Genomic DNA, 21054 nt, shown 5'->3' on the forward strand with positions numbered 1-21054 from the left:
GGGAAAGGGGAAGGAAGGGAGGGGGGGAGGGAGGGAAGGAGGGAGGGAGGGAAGGAAGGAAGGAAGGGAAGGAAGGGAAGGAAGAAGGTATTTGGGGACAGAATATGGGTGGTTAGGATACGTATTAAATGAAGTAGCAGGAGTCCCATGGCATCAAGTTAAACATATGCGTTGCCCATTGCACAGGCCCCATACTTACTGGAAAGAAGCTTCGTGACAGGGAAACTTGAGTTTGGATTCTGACTCTGCCACAACCTTACCTAGAACTGAGTTTGTAAGTCTCAGGATTCTCATTACAGAAGTACAGAAGCATCTACTTAACCTACCTGTCCTGCTGAGCAGTGTGGCAGTGCTAGACTCTGTATGAGATATACTTTAAAAGTTATCAAATATATGTGGCATACTCCTGCCACTGTAGGACTGATTCACTGACAAGATTAATGTTTAAAAATAAGAGAGAGAGATAAAAAGAAACTGGATTGGAAGGAGGGGAGTTAGGGACTTTGATAGAGTCTTTTAATGATGGATTGGGTTTGTGGCTATGTCTGTAGAAGCTGCAAGGAAACTATTTTGAAGGCAAAAGAAAAAACTTCCAGTAACAGAGGGAATTGGAGTAGAGCTCTAATCAGATTGTTCCTACGAAAGCAGCAAATATTAAGCTGTGCATTACTAGTTTAGGGAACATCTTAACTCTTAGTGTGCTGACGTTCTTAGAAAAAGGAATTCTGGATCAGATCACCTGTGTTGTAATTATTTATGTGACTAACAATACTGTAAATAGAATTAAGCTGTAATGCCTCAGCCTCCCAGGAAAACATGATTCCCCTGCAATATTAATGAGCTGCTGAAAGGTAGATTATACTTCTGCCTCCAGTTACTTGTTCCTTCCTATGCCTTGCAGGTAATAGGAAATATCTACAGGTACCTACTTCATTTAGTCAATGAACCAGCCTATAGCAACTGGACCAATTTCCCCAGAAACACTAAAAGAGCCACATGTGAACATATTTCTCTGCTCACTTCCTTGAAGTCAATATTTTTTTAAATTGTCGGCATTTAGGATGCAAAAGAATATCTTACTATTTTCTTAGTATATCCAATTTAGAAAGATGTGAGCTACACATTACTATCACTTTGCCTTTAGAAGTTATTTCAATTTAATTAGTTTTGTTCAAGAGAGAAAAATCTTTCACACTTAAACCTTTTAAATGAACGTGTGTTCCTTTGGGAACATTGTACTGCACAGAAGATAGATTAAACTGAAGTTGCCAGAGATCTCCTTTTAGCACTACATCCATTAAACTTAGTCTTTACAACTTGCTCCTTTGCCCAAAGAATTAAGATTTTGAAGCTTGATATATATTATTTTGTCTTTTTTGAGAAAAAATTTAATGTGATAATTTATTCAGAAATACTTTTTCGTTCTAATGAAATTGTGTTTTCATGTGAGTTTTAGTCATCTTCCCTGTTTGGTACCCTGGCCTTGGCACCCCTTTATTCCCTTCGGTTCTCCCAGTGGTTTGGAAAATGAAGATCATTCTTCATAGGGACTGTTGCCCAAGATTTTTGGAAAAGGAAAATATTCAAGTACACAAAGTATTCTTTGAACAAGTCCTGGCTAGCTCTATTCTCTGTTAGTCTGCTTTCCTGCCCAAAAGCTATACTGAAGTACCTATACTTTCTCCAAAGAGACCTACATGTAATACCTACATCTCTTTTCATATGCTTTTCCCTAGTCCTGGTGCCCTTCCTGCCTCTCACTTCTCCCTGTTCATGCTACGTTTCTGTCAGCTTCTCAAGACCAACCCACCCGTCTCCAAGAAGAGACATTCACTTTTTGCTTTATGCCGACATCCATCATATAGCAGTGCAATGACTTGTTCCCAAGACTGTGTCATTTATTAGAATACCAGATGCTTGAGGTCAGGGACCATATCTGCCTGAATGAATTCCTACAAAGTGACTTTATCAGAGAATCTTGTATCTAAAACATACATGGTGATAAAGGGGTTTCTATTTCTGTTAATTGGATTTAAAATTCCATAAGATTAAGACTGTATTACTTATCCTGTGGCTTTTTCTCCCCCACACCAGATAAATACTCTTAGGAATATTTTCTGATCATTATCAGGAAAGGCTTTTAGACTCAAAATGATCTGGCTGTAAATACGGGCTCTAAATATGGTTTAGTTCCTTAAACTTTCTAAGCCTCAATTTCTCCATCTGTCTAATGAGGTACTAATGCATTCCTCTACTGATTTATGTGCAATATAAGTGAAATGATGTATTTAAGCTGAGTGTATGCACATGTGTAGTATGTGAGCCTTGTATGTTGTAAGCATTTATTAAACGGTATTATTACTAAGTAGTTATAAACTATCAATATAGAAAAAGAAATGGAAGTCATCTTAAATCCCACCAGAGATACCATCATTGTTGACATTTAGTAGAGATACTCAGCCAGCTTTCTTTAGACTCAGAGAAGAATTTTACATAAATGAAAATAATGAGATAAATAGATTATATGATATTTTGTTACTTTTTTCACTCAATAATATTATCTTTTTATGGCAGTGGATCTAGATCCATGTCCTCTTCCTTTACCTCCTTTTAATGGCACAGTTTTCCATTTATCGATGGCAAATATAATAAATCTTTTGTCAAATGTATAGTTTTTCCTTTTTCTATTATAAGTATAGTCATCACAGACACCCAAGTTTTTAATCTTTTTAGGTTAAATTTTTAGAAGTTGAATTGTTAGATTAAAACTTAACCTATAAAAAGATTCATCAAGTTATAAACACTTATGATTTGTTCATTTTTTTCTGCGTCTGTTTTACTCAATAAGAGTTTATTATAGAAAATGTTAACCTACAGATTCTAATGTCTTAAAATGTGCATTTTAAAATATATTTGAAAGCGAATTAGATAGAAGGACTCTCAGATTTCACTGTCAGCAATTCCAGTTACTTGATATCCAATTCAGTTCTTCAATAATAATTATCATGGTTCATAATAAATCCTTCTACTTTAATAAAAGCGTGGGAGGAGGGAGTTTTGTTGAATATATTATAACTTGATATTCAAACCTCAGGCAAATCTGTTGCTTGAACTAACTTTTAGATTTTGTATAATTAATATTTCTAATTTGAGCTTAAGTTAATTAACTTTTACTTCCAATTTGGTAAAGTTTTTGAATAAATTTAATTGAGCTGCTCTCCAGCATAAATTTATATTCATGTTCAGTTGAACTGAGGAAAATTAAGAGTAGTTGAATACCTATTTCTTTATGACATTTTTGAATATTTAAGTTTTTTGAAACAAATCTCATTAAAAACCTCTAAAGGGAAGGAAAGTTTATGTAATATAACAAAAGTATTTACATCCATTTACTTTTGGTGAATCTTTTCTGGATTAACCTCGGTTCTGCTTTTTCTACAAACTATAAAATATTGCAATTAAGTATCTCATCTCTGGTACCTAAATATAGACGGTTTACCTCAAGTCAGTGGGTTTTTTGTTTATTTACGTGTTTGTTTGTTTTACTACAGTAGCAGAAACCAACCCATGAGGGGAAAATTAATCACAATGAAAGCCTTTTACAATATGATTTATAAATTTTACAAATACAGATGTTTCTCATTGGGTGCTATCATCTTCAGTATCCAGAGCTGCTATAATTTGCTCCTGAATGACATTTCGTTGAACAAGAAATTCAGAGCTTAGGAAAAGATGAGCTAACTTACCCATGGTAAAACATTGCTGTCTTTCTGGCACCAGGGGCCATAGAGCTGAGATAGAAGTTACTGACCATGAGGATCTCAGGAGGCCTTTTTTGTCAGTAATCAGAAGAGGAACCCAAACACAGATAAGAAAACTAGAACTGTGGGTCAAACACTTATTAGAAAGCTCCTTTGGACAGAGAGCCTTTTTCCTCTGTCTTTTTTTCCCCCTTTTTTCTCTCTTTTGAATGCCAAGGTAAGTTACTGAGTGTCTTTGAGAGGGCATAAAACAAGGAAATACAGAGAGAGAGATGTCACTTGGATGTATAAATTAATATTTAGAATTAAAGGGAGCACCAGGTACTGTATCTATGAAGACCTTTTAATGGCAAAGAACAGAAATTAGTTCAAGGTAATTTAACCAAAAAAGGAATTTATTGTAATGGTGTGAGTGTCCCTCCTGGAACCCAAAGATCAAGATGCATGAGGGCCTCAGGAGGTGATGGTTTTCCCTGCTCCTTCATCCGTGTTGCAGAATGTGGCATCTCACAGAAGCTCAGAGAAGATATAGAGAATCGTTACTTATGTCTCAGCCCCAATTTAACCCCCTCCAATAGATAGTCTTAATTGTCTCAGTCTGTAACATATGTCCCCCTTGAATGACATGATGAGCAATTCAAACATGGATGCTCAGCATCATAAATGGTATTTGTGATGGGAAGGTCTGAAGGACCATCCCTTGCAAAGAGAAGTGGTTTTGTGCTGGCAAAGATCCCCGAAGTCTCTACCAAACCTCCCTACCCCAGTCTGGCCTGGTTTCTCATTTAGTGATACAGAAATCAAGACAAAATGGCATGAAATATACTTTCCATAATCATGGCTTGATGAACGTGGGATAAAGATATAATTTATCATCCACTGGGTTACTTTTGAGAAGGAACACTATTAATAATTGGAACAAGATGCATAAACTGGCTTTCCCAGGAGAATTATGATATATGGTTTCCTTGAATGAAAAAGTTGCAAATCTCTATGGCCAGGCCACCCTGAACAAGCCTGATCCCGTCTGAACTTGGAAGCTAAGCAGGGTCGGGCCTGGGTAGTACTTGGATGGGAGACTACCTAGGAAGACCAGGTGCTGTAGGCATAAAAACTAAAAAATAAGGGATTGTAGACTGACAAGGTCCTTGCAATCTGTGAGGTCAACCAAGGGTTGCCTCACCTAAAAAAATAAATAAATAAAAAATAAAAGTAAAAGTTGCAAAATCTCGGATTTTCAGATAATAAATAAATTATTTGGATGGAGTGGGAACACCAAATCAAGAGTAAAGATAGTTCTCACCATTATGAGATAATATTAAAAATAAAGACATATCTAAATAATTTATTATTCTTTTCACATATCATTGCATCAACTTTGAAAAGAGAAACTTTGGGAAAGGCACTTAGTTTCTCTACTTCTCAATTTACTGGAAGTAAATGGAAAAGTATGATTTTCCAATTTCTAGATAATCTGAATGATAAGTCATATCTAAAAGAAAGAGATTATTTGCCTCAAAATTAAATATTTCAATTGTTTTAGCTCGGGTTGGAAAAAATTTAAATGGTGGTCAATCCATGTATATACAATGGAAAAAAAATGTAGTAAGTGTATATTATTCTGGTTGCAGTTTGTTTGCACAAACAGAAAGATACAGTCTTATAGGACTCCATATTGCATTTGGGACTTCAAAAAGCCTGACAGTCAACAATCAGGTATTTCTTCTATGTGTGGTGGTGAAATGCTTGATTCTGAACTCTGTCTCTCAAAACTCCAAGTGCTAAGGTAGTAGGCATCCTCCTGTTTCTGCTCAGAGTTTATTTAATAGATATCTTTGTAAAGATCACCTTTAGAAATCATGATTTTTAGGTGTACCGTATAGATGATGTGACCTCTAAGTGTGCCTTAGGATTATAGGCTTTTAAATCTCCTTGGGCAAATTACTCAACCTCTTGGAGTTTCAGTTTCATTATTTGGTGAAAGTACATAATATCCCAGTTGTTCTGATATTTAAATGAGATACTGTGCCTAAAGAGTTTAGCATAGTGTTTGGCACAGAGTAAGCACTCAATAAAATGGTTGCTATTATTAATTAGTGTTAACTCGAAAGACTTCCAGGCTGTGTAGAATGCTTTTTTTCCCCCCATGCTCTACTTAGAAGATGTCCTACATCTGTTGTTTAAAGAATAGTGCCCTCAGAGAACAGCAGCTTCTCAGAATAAGTGACAGTCTCAAGTTAATTATACATAAAATATATCAGATTCTTCCTAATTACTTACTGAATTTTCTCTGGAGTGCGTTTCCTATAGTGATGAAGAAATATAAAAATTGCTCTGGTAGTTACAAGCTATATACCTTTTATTTAAATAGTGAAATTGTTTTGTGTTAAATAAAACCTAAAAAAAAAACACACAAAAGAGATCTTCCTCTCCTGAAACTCAGGCTGCAGATGTGTCATTTCTGAGGCCAAAAAAGAGGTTTTGTCTTAGATTTTTTAATCCAGAGATCTGCATTTTCCTTTTAGATTTAATCCAGTGAAATCAGGTTTCACTCTATCTTGAGTTTCTTGTTCTTGTTCCCAGTTTTCCACTGAATAGCAGAGTTTCTCCAGAGGCTTCTGAACATTGGCAGGAAACAGCTGCCTTAGCAGTAAACACCACAGTTGTTGGCACTGGAAAAAATATAAGCAAGATGCTTTGCCATTCTACTGCCAGAGCCTCTCAACATTCAGAAACCGCACCATGAAAGACATAACTGTAGATTTAGGTAAATGAAGATTAATGACCTGCTTTCTTCATTTGGGCTGTAATTTTTCTCTCTTAAAATCATAGTACCATGTATTCTGTTCTATCAAAATGGAGGATCCCAGATAAAAAGCAGGCCTAGCCATAAACATGAAACAGCTCAAGTTTTTTATATGCTCAAATTTTTGCTAATTAGAAAAGAAAAACATTTTTTTTTTTAACCTCTATCACGTTGAAGGCTGGAGCCCACCTCAGAGAACGCGTACTAGCAGTTGATTAATGGAAGTGCCACTTCTATTCAGGGCTCTGTGGTTTAATCCATCCTCATCCAGTGTCACTGTGTGCAAGCTATGCATGACAAGCTGGGGAATATCTAGAGGAGGACACTGGTTTCTGCCCTCGGAGTTTAGCTCAGTCCAATAAATGTTATGTGCCCGCCTGGTGCTTTCAGCTTAACAGGGATTGACTTCACCATGTTCGGTGGGGTATAAGTGCAACAAGGTAACATTTTTTAAACCAAGTGCCATAAAATTCAAGCTGCAAGGTTTGATAGGTCGAGATTTATGAAAGACTTTCTGAAACCAGAGTCCAGGTACAGTGGGGAAGACATTTGCAAATAATTACCTGAATGCCAGGCATTGAATCGAGTACTCTGCACATTCTCATTTTTAAATTATGATTTAAAGATCTTTATTTGTAGTTCATTGTAAATTTAAAGAGATTGAAAAATTTGGTTACCAAAAAAAGTAATCATGCTGGACATACTATTGTTTATCTAGGTTTTGCTACAATACATTTGGACATTTCCTATGTCACTAAGTATGCTTTTTCACATTACTCTTAATGACCATATGACTTATTTAACCATATCCTTTATAGCTAAGTTAGGTAAGAAGATGTAAATACAAGAAAAAATTTTAAAAAGAAAAAAGCATGAAAGTATTAGGAGAAAATATGAAATATAAAATATAAAATTATAGGATCCTTTAAAAATATATATTTCATTTTTTTGGAGTAGCAAAATTGAGAGAGGTAGAGATTTCCCACATATCCCATCTCCACCCATGCATAGCCTCCCTCATTATCAATATCACTGTCCAGAGTAACGCATTTGTTGCAATTGATGAGCCTACACTGACATGTCATTATGACCCAAGTCCATAGTTTACATTAGGGTTTATTCTTGCTCTTGTACATTCTATAAATCTGGACAAACGTATAATGGCAGGTATCTACCATTGAAGTATTATACAAAGAGTGAGCACATTTTTAAATACATTGTATTAAAAAGGTAGAAACCTTAACAGAAAACATTAGTAGTTTGGAATATATAAAAATATAAAAATCCTTCATCAAGCATTATTATAAATAAAATTTAAAAACATTATCTCATTTAATTCTCAACAATAATTTTATGAAGTAGCTGCTTAGATTCCTTTTAAAGAAGAGGAAACTGAGGCTCAGAGAAATGACAGTGTGGAGATCAATAGATTTCTGAAAGATTGATTTATCTTGGTGAAAAACAAAAACTGACAGAATGAGAGGCATTGCGAGGAGGTAGTTTGAGTTCATTCTTTGCAGCAGCCTTTGATTTAAATCCCAGCTTTACCACTTCAAGGTGATGGAGGAGCTTCATTTTAGACAATGAGAAATGTTTTCATTTCATCTTTTGAAGTGTTCTTTTCCATATACTTCTTACAACTGTTATGAGAAAAATGATACTTTTTTCAGATGTGTCTTCAAATGCAAAATTTCATCAAGGATAAATTAGATGTTAATTACAAAAAAAGCATATGTCCCATTTTACTATTTGTTATACAGTGTAATACACATCCCTTTAATAGTAGAAATTATCAAGGGCTCAGTTACGTAGGGATAGTATAGTATAGGTCATTAACTACTTATTAAGTAGACAGATGAATAAAAGCCAAAACTGCGTAAGCTATTATCAATTGGATGAAATAAAATAAAAAGTTGATTATGACTGTCATCACAGTTTATCAGTGGGAAAATCTGGAGTGAAAAATTTAGAATGTAAGTGTTTTTATCTCTTATTTAGTTGAATTTAATCAAGTTAAAAATCCTGCCACATCTTGGATGAGAGCAGATTGCTTATTCATTGTGGACAGTAAAATGTTTCTGTGCAATTGATCTAAGATTTGACTTAAAATGTGGATATAAGGTTTACCTCCTCTGGAATAACATAATTTATACTATATAATAACTTTGACCCGTTTACAGAATCACATTTAATGGGCTGTCCAGAGCACTGGTGAATACCACAGTTCGGTCTGTTTTCTATATTTTTGGGGAATCTGGAAAAGCTGTAGGAAATGAAATATATATCATAAACTTTTTGCATCTAGTTCAACTACTACTCTCTTGAAATTTAACTGCATTCAAAACTGAAATTAAGAGATTTTAATAGCTGTTTAGAATTGGTTTTTGAATCTATGGTACAAAGAATATTAAGGTTTTTAGCATTAAAGAGTCTGATATGTAGCCACTTAAAAATGAATGGACTTTATTGTTTAATTTCAAGTATATACATATATCTTGTGTACATGTGTAAATATATACATATATATTTTATACAAAATATACATATTGCATTTTGACTGCATTTTATTTTTTCCCGAACAGATAAACAATCAGATCCTGTATGGAAGAAGTCACCAAAATGCATCTGCCATTATCAAGACGGCCCCATCAAAGGTCAAGCTTGTTTTCATCAGGTAAGACAGATCTGGTTTTCTAAAATCTAAGGTCTCTTCTGGAGATGTTACTGTTTACATTAAACTACTTTATCTTTGGTTTGTCTAACAAAATCACTGTATTCTAAAAATACATTTTTCTTTTGTAACTGTAACTTTAAGAAAAGTATAGACTTTTGATTATGGAGCTTTCTTGTTATATATGTGTCACTTGATAGTATGTAGTTGAAGCTAATATTTGTATTTCAATTTTTAAAAATTCTTTTCTTTCTGGATCTCATTATCCTCCTATAAACATAATAGCCTTCTAGCTTCTACTTCTTCTGTAACCATCATTTAGTACGTTTGCTGACTCATTTATGTCTTCATCAAAGAATAGGCAGGAAAACAGAACTCAGGAAAATTTTAGGAGCTTCCTATTGAGAGTGCTGGTGAGAAATCCAGAGGGGAGGAGATATGAGCTCTGCTGTCTACAGTCATGTGATGTGTTTGGGGCTCCACATTTACCTGTACCTCGCCTGCTAGCTCACTGAGCCCTTTTGGCATAAGTGAGTCAAAAGTGGGAGTCCTCATTGGTGGTAGCCATCATTGCCTTATCAGCAATGGAATGAGGTTTGATTCTCTGTTATTGGACTGAAATGACCAGTAAACCTGAATTATTTTTAGGTAATATAATTAACACTGTATGTTAACTGTTGCTTGGTTTCTTTTCTTTCTGTGCCTCAGTTATCATGTGTAAAATGGGGATAATAAAGCACCTACCTCATTGTGTTATTTCAAAAAGTTGAAATGTTCAGTACAGTGTCCAGCATAGAGTAAAAGCTAAAAGAGTGTTAGCAGATATTTTATGATGTTGATTATTATTATTATTATTATTCCCCCTTCTCTTTAGTAACCTGTCTGTAAGACTTATCCAATCCCAGGGGGCTCCTAGGATTAAGGGGATAGTTTTATTCCCAGACACAGACACTAATGAAATCTTCCTTTCCACGCATCACTTTGGCCTTGGGGAGTATTGCTGCTATGCTCCTAAAGAAATCCTAACATTGGCGACATTTTCTTCCACTCGGTAGCACTTTCTGATCTCCTGGTTTTTCACTCTTGTGTCCAAGAGTTAAAACCTTCCTCTTTCCTGTCTTTGTGTGTTGAAACCTCCTCTGGCTTACTCACTTTGAAATCCTCTGTTGGCACCAATCTCTTTTTTTGGGTTTCTTCGCTCTTCCTGTAACCAGAGGTTACAAAATTAGACTTGGATAATGAAAACATGAACAGACTTGTGGAAAGGCCCACCACTCAAGAGTTTAAGATGTCTATCAAGAGAAGTCCATATAAGCAAAGAGTTCAAGCCATTTAGGCTTGAAAACATTGTATAAAGTTGTGTGAGGGTTACATGAGAAGACTTACATAGCTCTCAACAGTGTCTGTGCATAACAGTGTCTGTACATAGTGCTCAGCCCGTGGTGGCGACTGTGGCAAGTGCTGTTATCAACGTTACTGTTACCTCTTCAGCGTTTGTGGGGCTTTTATTACCCGTATTGGGTCATCCCATTTTAAAGAGAGCAAAAGAAAATTGAATAGGATCAAAATGAAATCATTTAATGCAATTAAGTAATTCAGAAATAGAACCCTCCTTCGAGAAAAGTTAAATGATTTGAATTTATTTAGAATACAGAAGAGAAAACTGAGTAGAATTTTAATAATAGTAATAGAGCCCCATTAATTGTATCTGATGATTTCAATTTTGATTGTTCAGAGGGGATCAGAATCAAGGAAAGAATTTGTTGAGTAAATTAATGGTGTAAGGATGATTGAGCCTACTGCTAAATACTTATTTACGGGAAGTGATTTTAAGCAATTTAGAAGTATTGATGTGCATTCAAAATATGTAATTTAATTATGAACATTTCTTGCATGATCATTAATTATAATGCCTGGCATATGGTGGACATTCGGAAAACTTTATTGAATACATTTTTTTTCAGCTCCTACTAAGCATTCTAGATTATGTATTCTCCAAAGTCAACAATCATAGTAAATTAGTTTGATTGATTTTGTGGATTTAAAAATACATATAGATATATAATGCATTATTTTACAAAATTACTCATGCTTTAGTCCCTTTCCTCACCACTTTCCCAAATAATTTAAGTTAAGAAGATTTTTTTTTTATCTTCTTTTATAGGGAGAGAAAAGATGTAATTCTGAACAATCTGTTGTCCAATTTTTGACTGTAAAGGAAAATGAGCTTAAATCAAGAGATATGTATGCATTGTTGACAGCCTTTTGTTTGATTCAGTAGATAAATTTGGTAACCTATATGCCAACATATTATTAATTAATGCTTCAGTTTCCATAGGGAAGGAACTATTCATTTTAGTTAAAGTGATAGATTCTTTTCTAAAGCAAGACTGAACTATAAAGCAATTAAAAAAAGAAATCCTGGATTTACCTTGCTAGGTTTGAAACTAGTTTTAATACTCTGGCTCTGTGAACCTGGTCAGTTTTCTCATCTATAAAATGGAGGTGCAATGGTTATCTCATGAATGTCTAATGTATTAATACATATAAATTGCCTAGCAATATGGGCTCAACAATGTTCATTGCTATAGTGATTAAGAAGATGATCATGATGATGATGTCAAGAAAAGGTGGTAAAAGGAAGGAAGAAGGTAAAAGAAAAAAAGAAGTCGTCCTGGTGAAGGAAAGAGGAGGAATGTATGCTTTGTCTAATTTCAGAATCTTGAATATTTTTTAAAGTGAAGCACACTTACAGTTTAAGAATGCTTTAATTAACACGATAATGATTAAGCACTGGAAGAGGTAACTACAGACATTATATAAAACCGTTTTTGGTAAATGTTAGAATAAGAGATATGGGCACCTGCCTAAAACATCTCTTTTAGTTCTCTTTCAGCAGCTTCTTCTCCCTTTTTTTTTTTTTAAATGGTGACCTAGTATTCTAACAAGGAGTAGAATATTTTTTATTTGAGGAACGTATAAAGAGAAATCAATTAACATAAATTAATCCCCATGACAACAAAATATGTTATAATAGGTTTTACTGAGGTGAGTAATATCAAATAGTGTCAGAATATAAAGCACATAAGGAAATCAAAGAAGAAAATATTGTTCAGCAGCCATGCACATCACCAGTATAGGCGTAGTGGGAGACTGGTGTCCTATTCATATATGGTAACTAGTGCATTTTAGACACTATGCAACATATCCTCCTATTGCCTTCAAGCTGATTGTCTAGTTCAGTAATCCTTTAGGTACATCTTTCAACTTCTGCCTATATATTATCTCTTTCAGACTATTGTTACAAGAACCCTAATTTTGCCTTTTTGGAACCAAATCCTGAAGCAATTAAATATCGATTTGTTATCAAGTTTCAGAAAGTTAACACTTAAGTCATCTTGGTGTGACATATGCACTTATACCTTTCTTTAACTGTATAGCTTGCATTGTGTTATGTAATGTTACTTTAAAAACTGATTTTTATAAGTTGTATTTCTTTACAGTTAGTGTTTCTATTTGGCAATATTTTCTTCCTTAGCTGAAATTATTGATTCTCTGTACATTTCCATTACATAGAAAGTTTTGGCTTTTATATCTTGGTAACTCTTTTTCAAATTTATTGACAATTGAGATAAAAATGGGAACTGGCAGCATAGTTGGGAGTATGATTAGCAGTAATTACAGAAAACTGTTAAAATATGCTGCAGGCAACATTTTAATTAACTTAGGCCTTTAGTATAGTGAGTGTACATTTGTATGATCAGTTCCTTGTCATCTTCTTTTTAACACTTGTATTTATGCATATACTGATTGATCTGTAATTCACAAAGGGTCTGTGAGTCATTAGTGAAAATTAGTAAGTTTTTGCTATGTATACATGACTTACATATCACTCCCCCCTCCTTTTTTTCCTACATCATTAGATTTTCAACAGTCTTGTAATCATATAAATTTGCCGTAAGCCACAGATGGACTTTGATACACTAAATTATTCTACTCTAGATCACCTAGAGGTATATTACAATCTGGGTTATTACTACGTTCCACACATTTGATTCTATGGGTTTTCCCATTTAATGTTATCCCCTCTACACAAGCACTCCAATTTAAGTACAGGAGGAGAGCTATATTAATACGATGAAGAAGGAATTGCTATATTTGGCAGTACAGGGATCCAAGGAGATTAATGATCTTGCCTGCAGCTCTTTTCGTACCTTCCCCCACTATCGAAAATTAAATGTCATGTATAACAACTCACTCTCCATTACTTAATTACGTGTACTGTGTAAAAATTCCTGGGGCTAAAGGAAGCCAAATGAAACTGGAACCCTTGGAAAGATTTAGTGCTAGCTGTCAAGCCCTACTGAGTAAAAGTGGACTCACCATGGGATCCACCTTCCTGTATCGATTGAACATATGTCTTGTTTTGTAATTAAAAATATAGTGTGGTCCGTCATTCTCTGGCCATGTCCCTAAAAGATGATATTGACTTGAAATGAATGTGAATGTCAGAGTCCTCTCTAGGAGAAGTACATCTGAAGAAGCAAATTGAATACCTGTTTTTAAAGTCCTTATTGTGCTCTTGACTCTTTATAGCTTGTTTTGATAAATATGAGGGGGAAAGATGGTGGGCACAATTATGAGTATTACTTTCATCAAAAAATATTCATGCATTTATTCATCAAGTTTTTGCTGAGTGCCTACTTGTGCTGGTGCTGTAGAGTCAGTGACACAATCTCTGCCCTAAAGAAAGAGGCAGAGTGTAAACAATCTGATACCTCATTCAGTGATGTAAGTGCTATGATACTGTAGGGACATAGAGGAGACAAACCTAACCTAATCTTTGGAGCCTAAGGGAAGTTGTCACAGAGAAAGGTGCTTAAGCTCAGACCTGAAGGATAAGTAAGCAAAGTCATGTAGTGTGTATAGAAACCTGTAGGTTTTCAGAATTGGATGTTACGCTCAGTTTACCTGAACATTCACTTCTAGGAGAAAAACAATCCTTCTTTAAGAAAGTACCATTGGATGAGTACAGCTCTGTATGTCATTTGTTTTGAATACGATGAGGAACCATCTTTCTGACTCTCATGGACCATTAAAGAATACAATGCCCTTTTTAATGTGCACATAAAATATCATTCATGGGATGGATATAGGACAAGAAGTTTTGAGGAAAAAGCCTGTCATTAGCACTGAACTTTATTGAGAGTCACAGGGAGGAAGGAAGTAGACACACTCCTGCAATTTCAAGGCTCTTCTGTTTCTCTATTTAGTCAGACCATATGGTAGACCCATACAAGTCTCTCATGTGTTCTGAAATGCTGACTTTTGCTTAGTTTCTTCAGTACTTGTTTCCTGTACTATCTGTTTTAAATAGTAATTTTGATTATTTTATATTCATAAGTAGAATTTATAAGGCTTTTAGTTAAAGAACAAGGTGAGTTGGAGTGTTTTGTGTTTTCTCTTTTGTCAAAGTCTAGAATTTATACATCCGAATAAGAATCATTGTTCCCTTTGACATACTATGGTGACCTTGGGAAGCTGTACATTTTCTCTAGTTCTGATACCATAAAGTCATACATTTCTGGAATCATCTTGAAAGCCTATGGCATATTCTTTTGAATAGCCACAGTAACTGTAAATTTTCCTCTTTTGAAGATGGTTGTAGTTAGGTAGTCTGAAGTGACCAAAAATTTTACAGGGTCATTCATGAATTAGGTGAATTCAGTGAATTAGGTAAAGCGATGCTACCAAATAACAAGCCCATTTTTCTTGTATGACTTGTAAAATATCTTGGAAAATCCACTTTTATTATTTCAAGGATAGAATTGGTAATTTTTTCTTTTGCTACTCCCATTCCTTAACATAGTACCAGATGGTGGAAATTATAACTACGTTTGTTTCACTTCTTGTGGCACTCAGAAACACCTAAAATTATGCTGGTCACAGGGATGATGTGGGCATTTCTTTTCTTTTTTGCTGGTCAATATTTATACTTCTTTCCCTGTAGAATGCCTGTTTCCTTTGGTAGACCCCTTCCCTGAAACATACACATACACATACACATACACATACACATACCTTACACAAACGCAATGTGTATAGTATGGTGGAACAGTAAAAACAGTAAATCTAGATGCCTATCTCCCTCTAATGGACCCAAATCTTTCTCTCATTGCTGAGGTGTAGCCAGTGGGTAGTTATGTGACCTAAGCTTGGGCAATATGATACCTTAGGTTTAGAATAGAAAGCAAGTAATGTGAGTGACTTTATATGGATGACATTTATTCATGGAGGCACAGGGCCTTGATCAGAGGTTCCTGCTATAATATTATTCCACTCCCTGCTTCCTTGTTCTCTGGTGGTTTCTTAGTTCTTATCCGTTCTTAGTCTGATATATAGCCTACCTGTGTTTTGTGAGATTCCAATGTCCCTCTAATATATTCCCTTCTGTTTAAGTCGGCCCAAATTCATTTCTATTGCTTGCTGGCAAAGAATCCTAATGAATAGGATGGGTGATAAAAGTAGAGCTACCTAAACAGATCATGAGCATCCTGAGTGAGATATTTGCTTCTTTCTGCACATGTAGGCTTTTAGCCTTGATCCTGAGAAGTTTTTATCCTTCAGACTTTTTTTAGCAGAGCACAAGACCCTACTAAGTCTCTACTAAGGATCTCTACTATGACGTGAATGCCAAACCAATTCACTGGCTCTTGAAATAAGATTGCCATCATTATCTCAGGGGAATCAGGCAGAATTTACCTGGATTTATACCTGGGAGTGGACATGGGGGGTGTCACTTTTTCAGGACACGGTCTTATGGTAAAGAATGGATATCTAAACAATATTTGGACTTTGCCAGCCAGGATAAAGAAGGGAATGGCATAGAGTATCTACTACCCTACATTTTAGAAAAAATCTCTTTGGGAAACTTATTAGGCTAAGTCATGCATCCCATCTAGTCCTAAGCTCCCCACATGAACCCTCCCACCAGTCTGCACTGCCAAATATTTTATGAGTCACCTTTTCTTCTGCACAACTGGCAATTATTTGGAACTTGCCTGGAGCCACCTTTGTAAGATGTGGGTCTGGATGCTGAGTACCTCCCAGCAGCCCTCATTAGTGATTGACATTGTTTGGAATGTCAAGTAAATAGAGTCCATAATTCCACTCTCATTGGACATTTATTTCAGATTCAGCATATCCAGCTATTTTGGTGGTTTCTTCCAAATGGAAATTGGAAACAATATATTCAGTCTGTTTGTATGGTTAGAAATATCTTCTGGAATCTTTTCAGAAAGGACTTTTGCTCTCATTGAGATATAATGATTTATGTTATTTCTGGTTCATTTACATGAAGGTTTCCTGGCTAAATGTTAATTCATTGTCACTTTTCAATTAATAGAGCAAAAGTAAGGTTGATTTTTTTTCTGTCCTCACATGTCTCACATCAGTATATTTAATAACGGTCAGGAAATAATATCTAGGCCTGTTTAGTTGTGTTCATGTGTTCTTCATTTATTCTACTTTTTTGCATGTGTACCTAAATGATGTGCTAGGCACTAGATTGTAGTTGTAATCATTTTAGAACAGATTGCAAAGAAATTAAATTATCTTACTCAGCAATCCAGACTGAATTCAGGCATATAAATTCTACTTTTGATATAATGCCATTTTGTTGGCATAAAATAAGATCCTGTGGGTTTCATGAATGTGAACTTGCAAGTGGCAAGACCAGAGCAGTCCTGAAAACAATAACGATTATAAGTGATAGTCTACATAATTCAAACATATTCTAATTACACATGTACATTTTTTGTCTTGCTTAGTTAATTTTTTTAAATTGTGGTGAAATATGCATAACATAAAATCTACCATCTTAACCATTTTAAGTGTACAGTTCAGTGGCATTAAGTATATTCACATTGTTGTATAGCCATCACCACCATCCATCTCCAGAACTCTTTACATCTTGATGCAAAACTGAAACTATACCTATTAAAAAATAACTTCCCATTCTCCCTTCACCCCAGCTCTTGGTAACTACCATTCTACTTTCTATCGCTGAATTTAACTATACTAGGTACCTCATGAAAATGGAGCCATATAGCATTTGTTCTTTTGTTACTAGCTTATTTCACTACCATGTTTTCAGGGTTCATCCATGTTGTAGCATGTGTCAGAATTTCCTTCCTTTATAAGGCTGAATAATATTCCATTGTATGTATGCACCACATTTGTTTATCCATTCACCTGGTGAAGAACATTTGGGTTCCTTCTATCTTTTGTGAGCAATGCTGCTATGAACATGAGTATACAAATGTTTCTTTGAGATCCTACTCTCAATTCTTTTGAATGTATTCTGAGAAGTGAAATTGCTGAATCGTATGGTAATTCTGTCTTTAATTCTTTGAGAAACCATCAGACTGTTTTCCATAGTGGCTGCACCATATTCCATTACTACTAATGGTGGACACAGGTTCCATTTTCTTCATGACCTCACCAACACTTGTTATTTTCTGGGGGTGGGGAATTGGGGTTGCCTTTTTATTTTATTTATTTATTTTGGTAGTAGCCATTCTAATGGGTGTGAAGGGGTATCTTACTGTGGTTTTGATTTGTATTTCTCTGATGATTAGTGACATTGAACATCTTTTTATATGTGGATTGGCCATTTGTATATCTTCTTTAGAGAAATGTCTTTTTAAGTCCTTTGCTTATTTTTTAATCAGGTTGTTTGTTTTGTTGTCCTTGGGTTGTAGAAATTCTTTAATATTCTGGATATTTACCTGTTATCAGTTATATGATTTGCAAATATTTTCTCCCATTCCATAGGTTACCTTTTCTCTCCATTGATTGTGTCCTTTGATACACAGAAGTTTTTCATTTTGACGTAGATTGATTTATCTATTTTTTGTTGCTATTGCTTATATTTTCAATGTCATATCCAAGAAATTATTGCCAAATCCAATATAATGAAGCTTTCCCCATATGTTTTAAGAGTTTTGTATTTTTAGCTCTTACATTTAGGTCTTTCATCCATTTTGAGTTAGTTTTTGTGTATGGTGTAAGGGAAAGATCCAACATCATTCTTTTACATGTGGATATCCTGTTTTCCAAGCACCGTTTGTTGAAAAGATGATCCTTTCCCCCACTGAATGGTCTTGGCACCCTTGTTAAAAACCAGTTGATCATATATGTGAGGGTTTATTTCAGGGCTCTCTATTCCATTAGTCTATATATCTGTCCTTATGCCAGTACCACATTGTTTGATTATTATAGCTCTGTAATAAATTTTGAAACCAGGAATTGTGAGACTTCCAACTTGTTTTTTTTCAAGATTGTTTTGCCTATATGAGATCCCTTGATATTCTCTATGGATTGTAGGATGGAACGCACTTTCATTTTTAAAAGAAATAGAAATGCTTCTTGGAGATAACTCAGTCTCTGATAAATGATAAATTTTGGCATTCTACGAACACACACACACACACACACACACACACACACACAATCACCTGTTATATCAGGTTTCTTTTTTCTTCCTCATTCAAAAAATGTTGTCATAGGCTCATTGTGCTTTCCTGAAGGATAAGTATGTTCTCCTCATAGTCCACTAATCTTTTTTGACTACAATTTGTAATGTTCTTTCAGAGTTTATATTAGAAAGAGTATCCCATATTTATTCTAAGGAATTAGTCAATGGTTGTTGGATTGATGTTTCAACTAACATGTTAATGAAATCTCTTATTACAATTTGAATTTTAGTTATGATTTGAATTACGGTTACAACTATGATGGTTAAGGAATAAACATACAGGGTTTTATCAACAAATTCCTCTATATGACATGTATGTGATTCCAAGAATGTAGTGAAGTATTCTTAGAAGAATAAAGTGAAAGTGCTGAGAAAAGTCATGTAAGTTTAGAATTTCAGAGGAGAAATTACTGTTGCAGGAGTGCTACCTGGGTAGACTTACATAAGAAATAACTGAGTCCAAACTGCACAAATGAATTTAATTTAAGCATTTATTGAGTAACTACTGTATGTTAATGCTATGTAAGACCATAGAGTTATGAAGCTCTCCAAGACATGCAAATAAATAACAATACATCAGGCAAAACAAACACCAAAGGAGGGAGAATTCTGTAATGTTGGGTTATTGAGATTGCATTTTCAAGTTTAGTTGCTAAGAATGCAACCAAGTGGTTCACAGTTGAGAGAAGAGCAATTTGGGTGGATTGAGACACAGAGGAAACAGAAGAACAAGGAAACCAGTAGGGATACTGTTGTCATAGTCCAGGCAATGTGAAAAGTACATGAATTTGGATGGGAACTATGGGACTGGAAGAAAAGACAAGAAAGGGTGAAGTGTTTAGAATGAAACCATTAGACTTGGTGATTTTTTTCTTTGTACATAAGGGTTGATGGTTGAATGAATTAACAGTAACTAAAGACTTAGCACCTGGAAATTTAAGCATCTGAACTGAACATCATAAAATCATAAAACATTAAATGTTAAGTATTGTTATTATGCTTTAGTGGTCTGACATTTACATTATGTCACAACAATTCTGTTAGAAGATATTATCCCAATTTTATAGATTAAGATTTTTAAAAGTTGTTTAATATCTTGCTTACATCTTCCTGATAAAACTATAGATAGAACTGTATTTTTGCCTAGGTCTGCTTAGGTCTAGATTTCTTTCCAGAATGGTGCATAGTAGTCTTACACAATATATAATCATGAATTTATTTAAAATATTTTTTTATTTTATTTTTTAATAATTTATATTTAATGCAGAAGATTGTAAGTGTTCGGTTGTTGAGTTTTGATAATACAGAACATACATCTGTATGACTATCACCCAAAACAAAAACATAGAACATTCATTCACCCCAGAAAGTTCGTTGGTACTCATTTCAGTCAATCCCTTTCCCCAGAGCAAACACTTCCTGATTTCTGTCACCATAGAGATAGTTTTCACTATTCTTAAACTTCTTGTAACTAGAAGCAAACAGTATTTATTCTTTTGTCTGATTTCTTTCATTTTACATAATTTTTTAAGATCTATCTATGTTATCTTTACCAATAGTTTTGTTCCTTAATTATTAAGTAATAGTCCAATCTATGAATATACTATAATTTGCTAATCTGTTCTCCTGAGGGTAGACATTTGGGTTGTTGCCAGTTTAGCAATTCTGAGTAAGGTATAAGCATGACTTTAAAATAATATTATAGAATAAACAGAGTATTTTTGAGGCAGGATAGACTCAGTTAAGCTTTAGTAACTAACAGCCCCAAATCTCAATGACTCAAAACAATGCAGGTTTATTTCTTTCTCATGTTAAATGTTCATCAGGGCTTGGCAAGGTGTCCTGCTCACCATAGTCATTCAGGTATCCAGGCAACAGAGGTTCCATCTCAATATGTGTTTCCATGATCACCAAAGCAGAAAAAGGAAATATAGTCAATCAAGTACTGGCTCAATTTTAAAGGGGAAGAAAAGTACAATCCAGAGGGTTTATGAACAGCCCTAATAACTATCACAAAAGAGTACTGAGGGATTACACTCCATTGTACCATTTACCACTCTACCTACACTACCAAACGCAGTGAATATTTTTAAGCCTTTTGTAATCATTACTTCTATATATACGATGGGTAATGTAGGTATGACACCCAGCACTTAAATATGAAAAGTTGATAGAGTTAGAGTGAGCAAGCTTAGAACCTTGCATGCATCCGTATCCTAAGATACAGCTTTAAGAGTGAATTATGGCCTACTAAAACTTCTCCTGAATGCGGGTCTGG

General features: G+C 34.7%; 1 protein-coding gene and 1 pseudogene across 5 annotated transcripts in view; both read left to right on the plus strand.

Annotated features, from left to right (window-relative positions):
* PATJ (PATJ, crumbs cell polarity complex component) overlaps positions 1-21054 on the plus strand; it is a 289564-nt gene that overhangs the window by 175819 nt on the left and 92691 nt on the right. For all 5 annotated transcript variants that reach the window (XM_015595195.2, XM_006919265.3, XM_015595198.2 and 2 more), the window contains one exon: positions 9150-9241. In XM_015595195.2, coding sequence (XP_015450681.1) covers positions 9150-9241 — 92 coding nt within the window. The remainder of the gene's footprint in view (positions 1-9149; positions 9242-21054) is intronic.
* Positions 4751-4869, plus strand: LOC112485804 (annotated as a pseudogene).

This window comes from Pteropus alecto, unplaced genomic scaffold (genome assembly GCF_000325575.1).
Source record: "Pteropus alecto unplaced genomic scaffold, ASM32557v1 scaffold25, whole genome shotgun sequence".
NCBI lineage: Eukaryota > Metazoa > Chordata > Mammalia > Chiroptera > Pteropodidae > Pteropus > Pteropus alecto.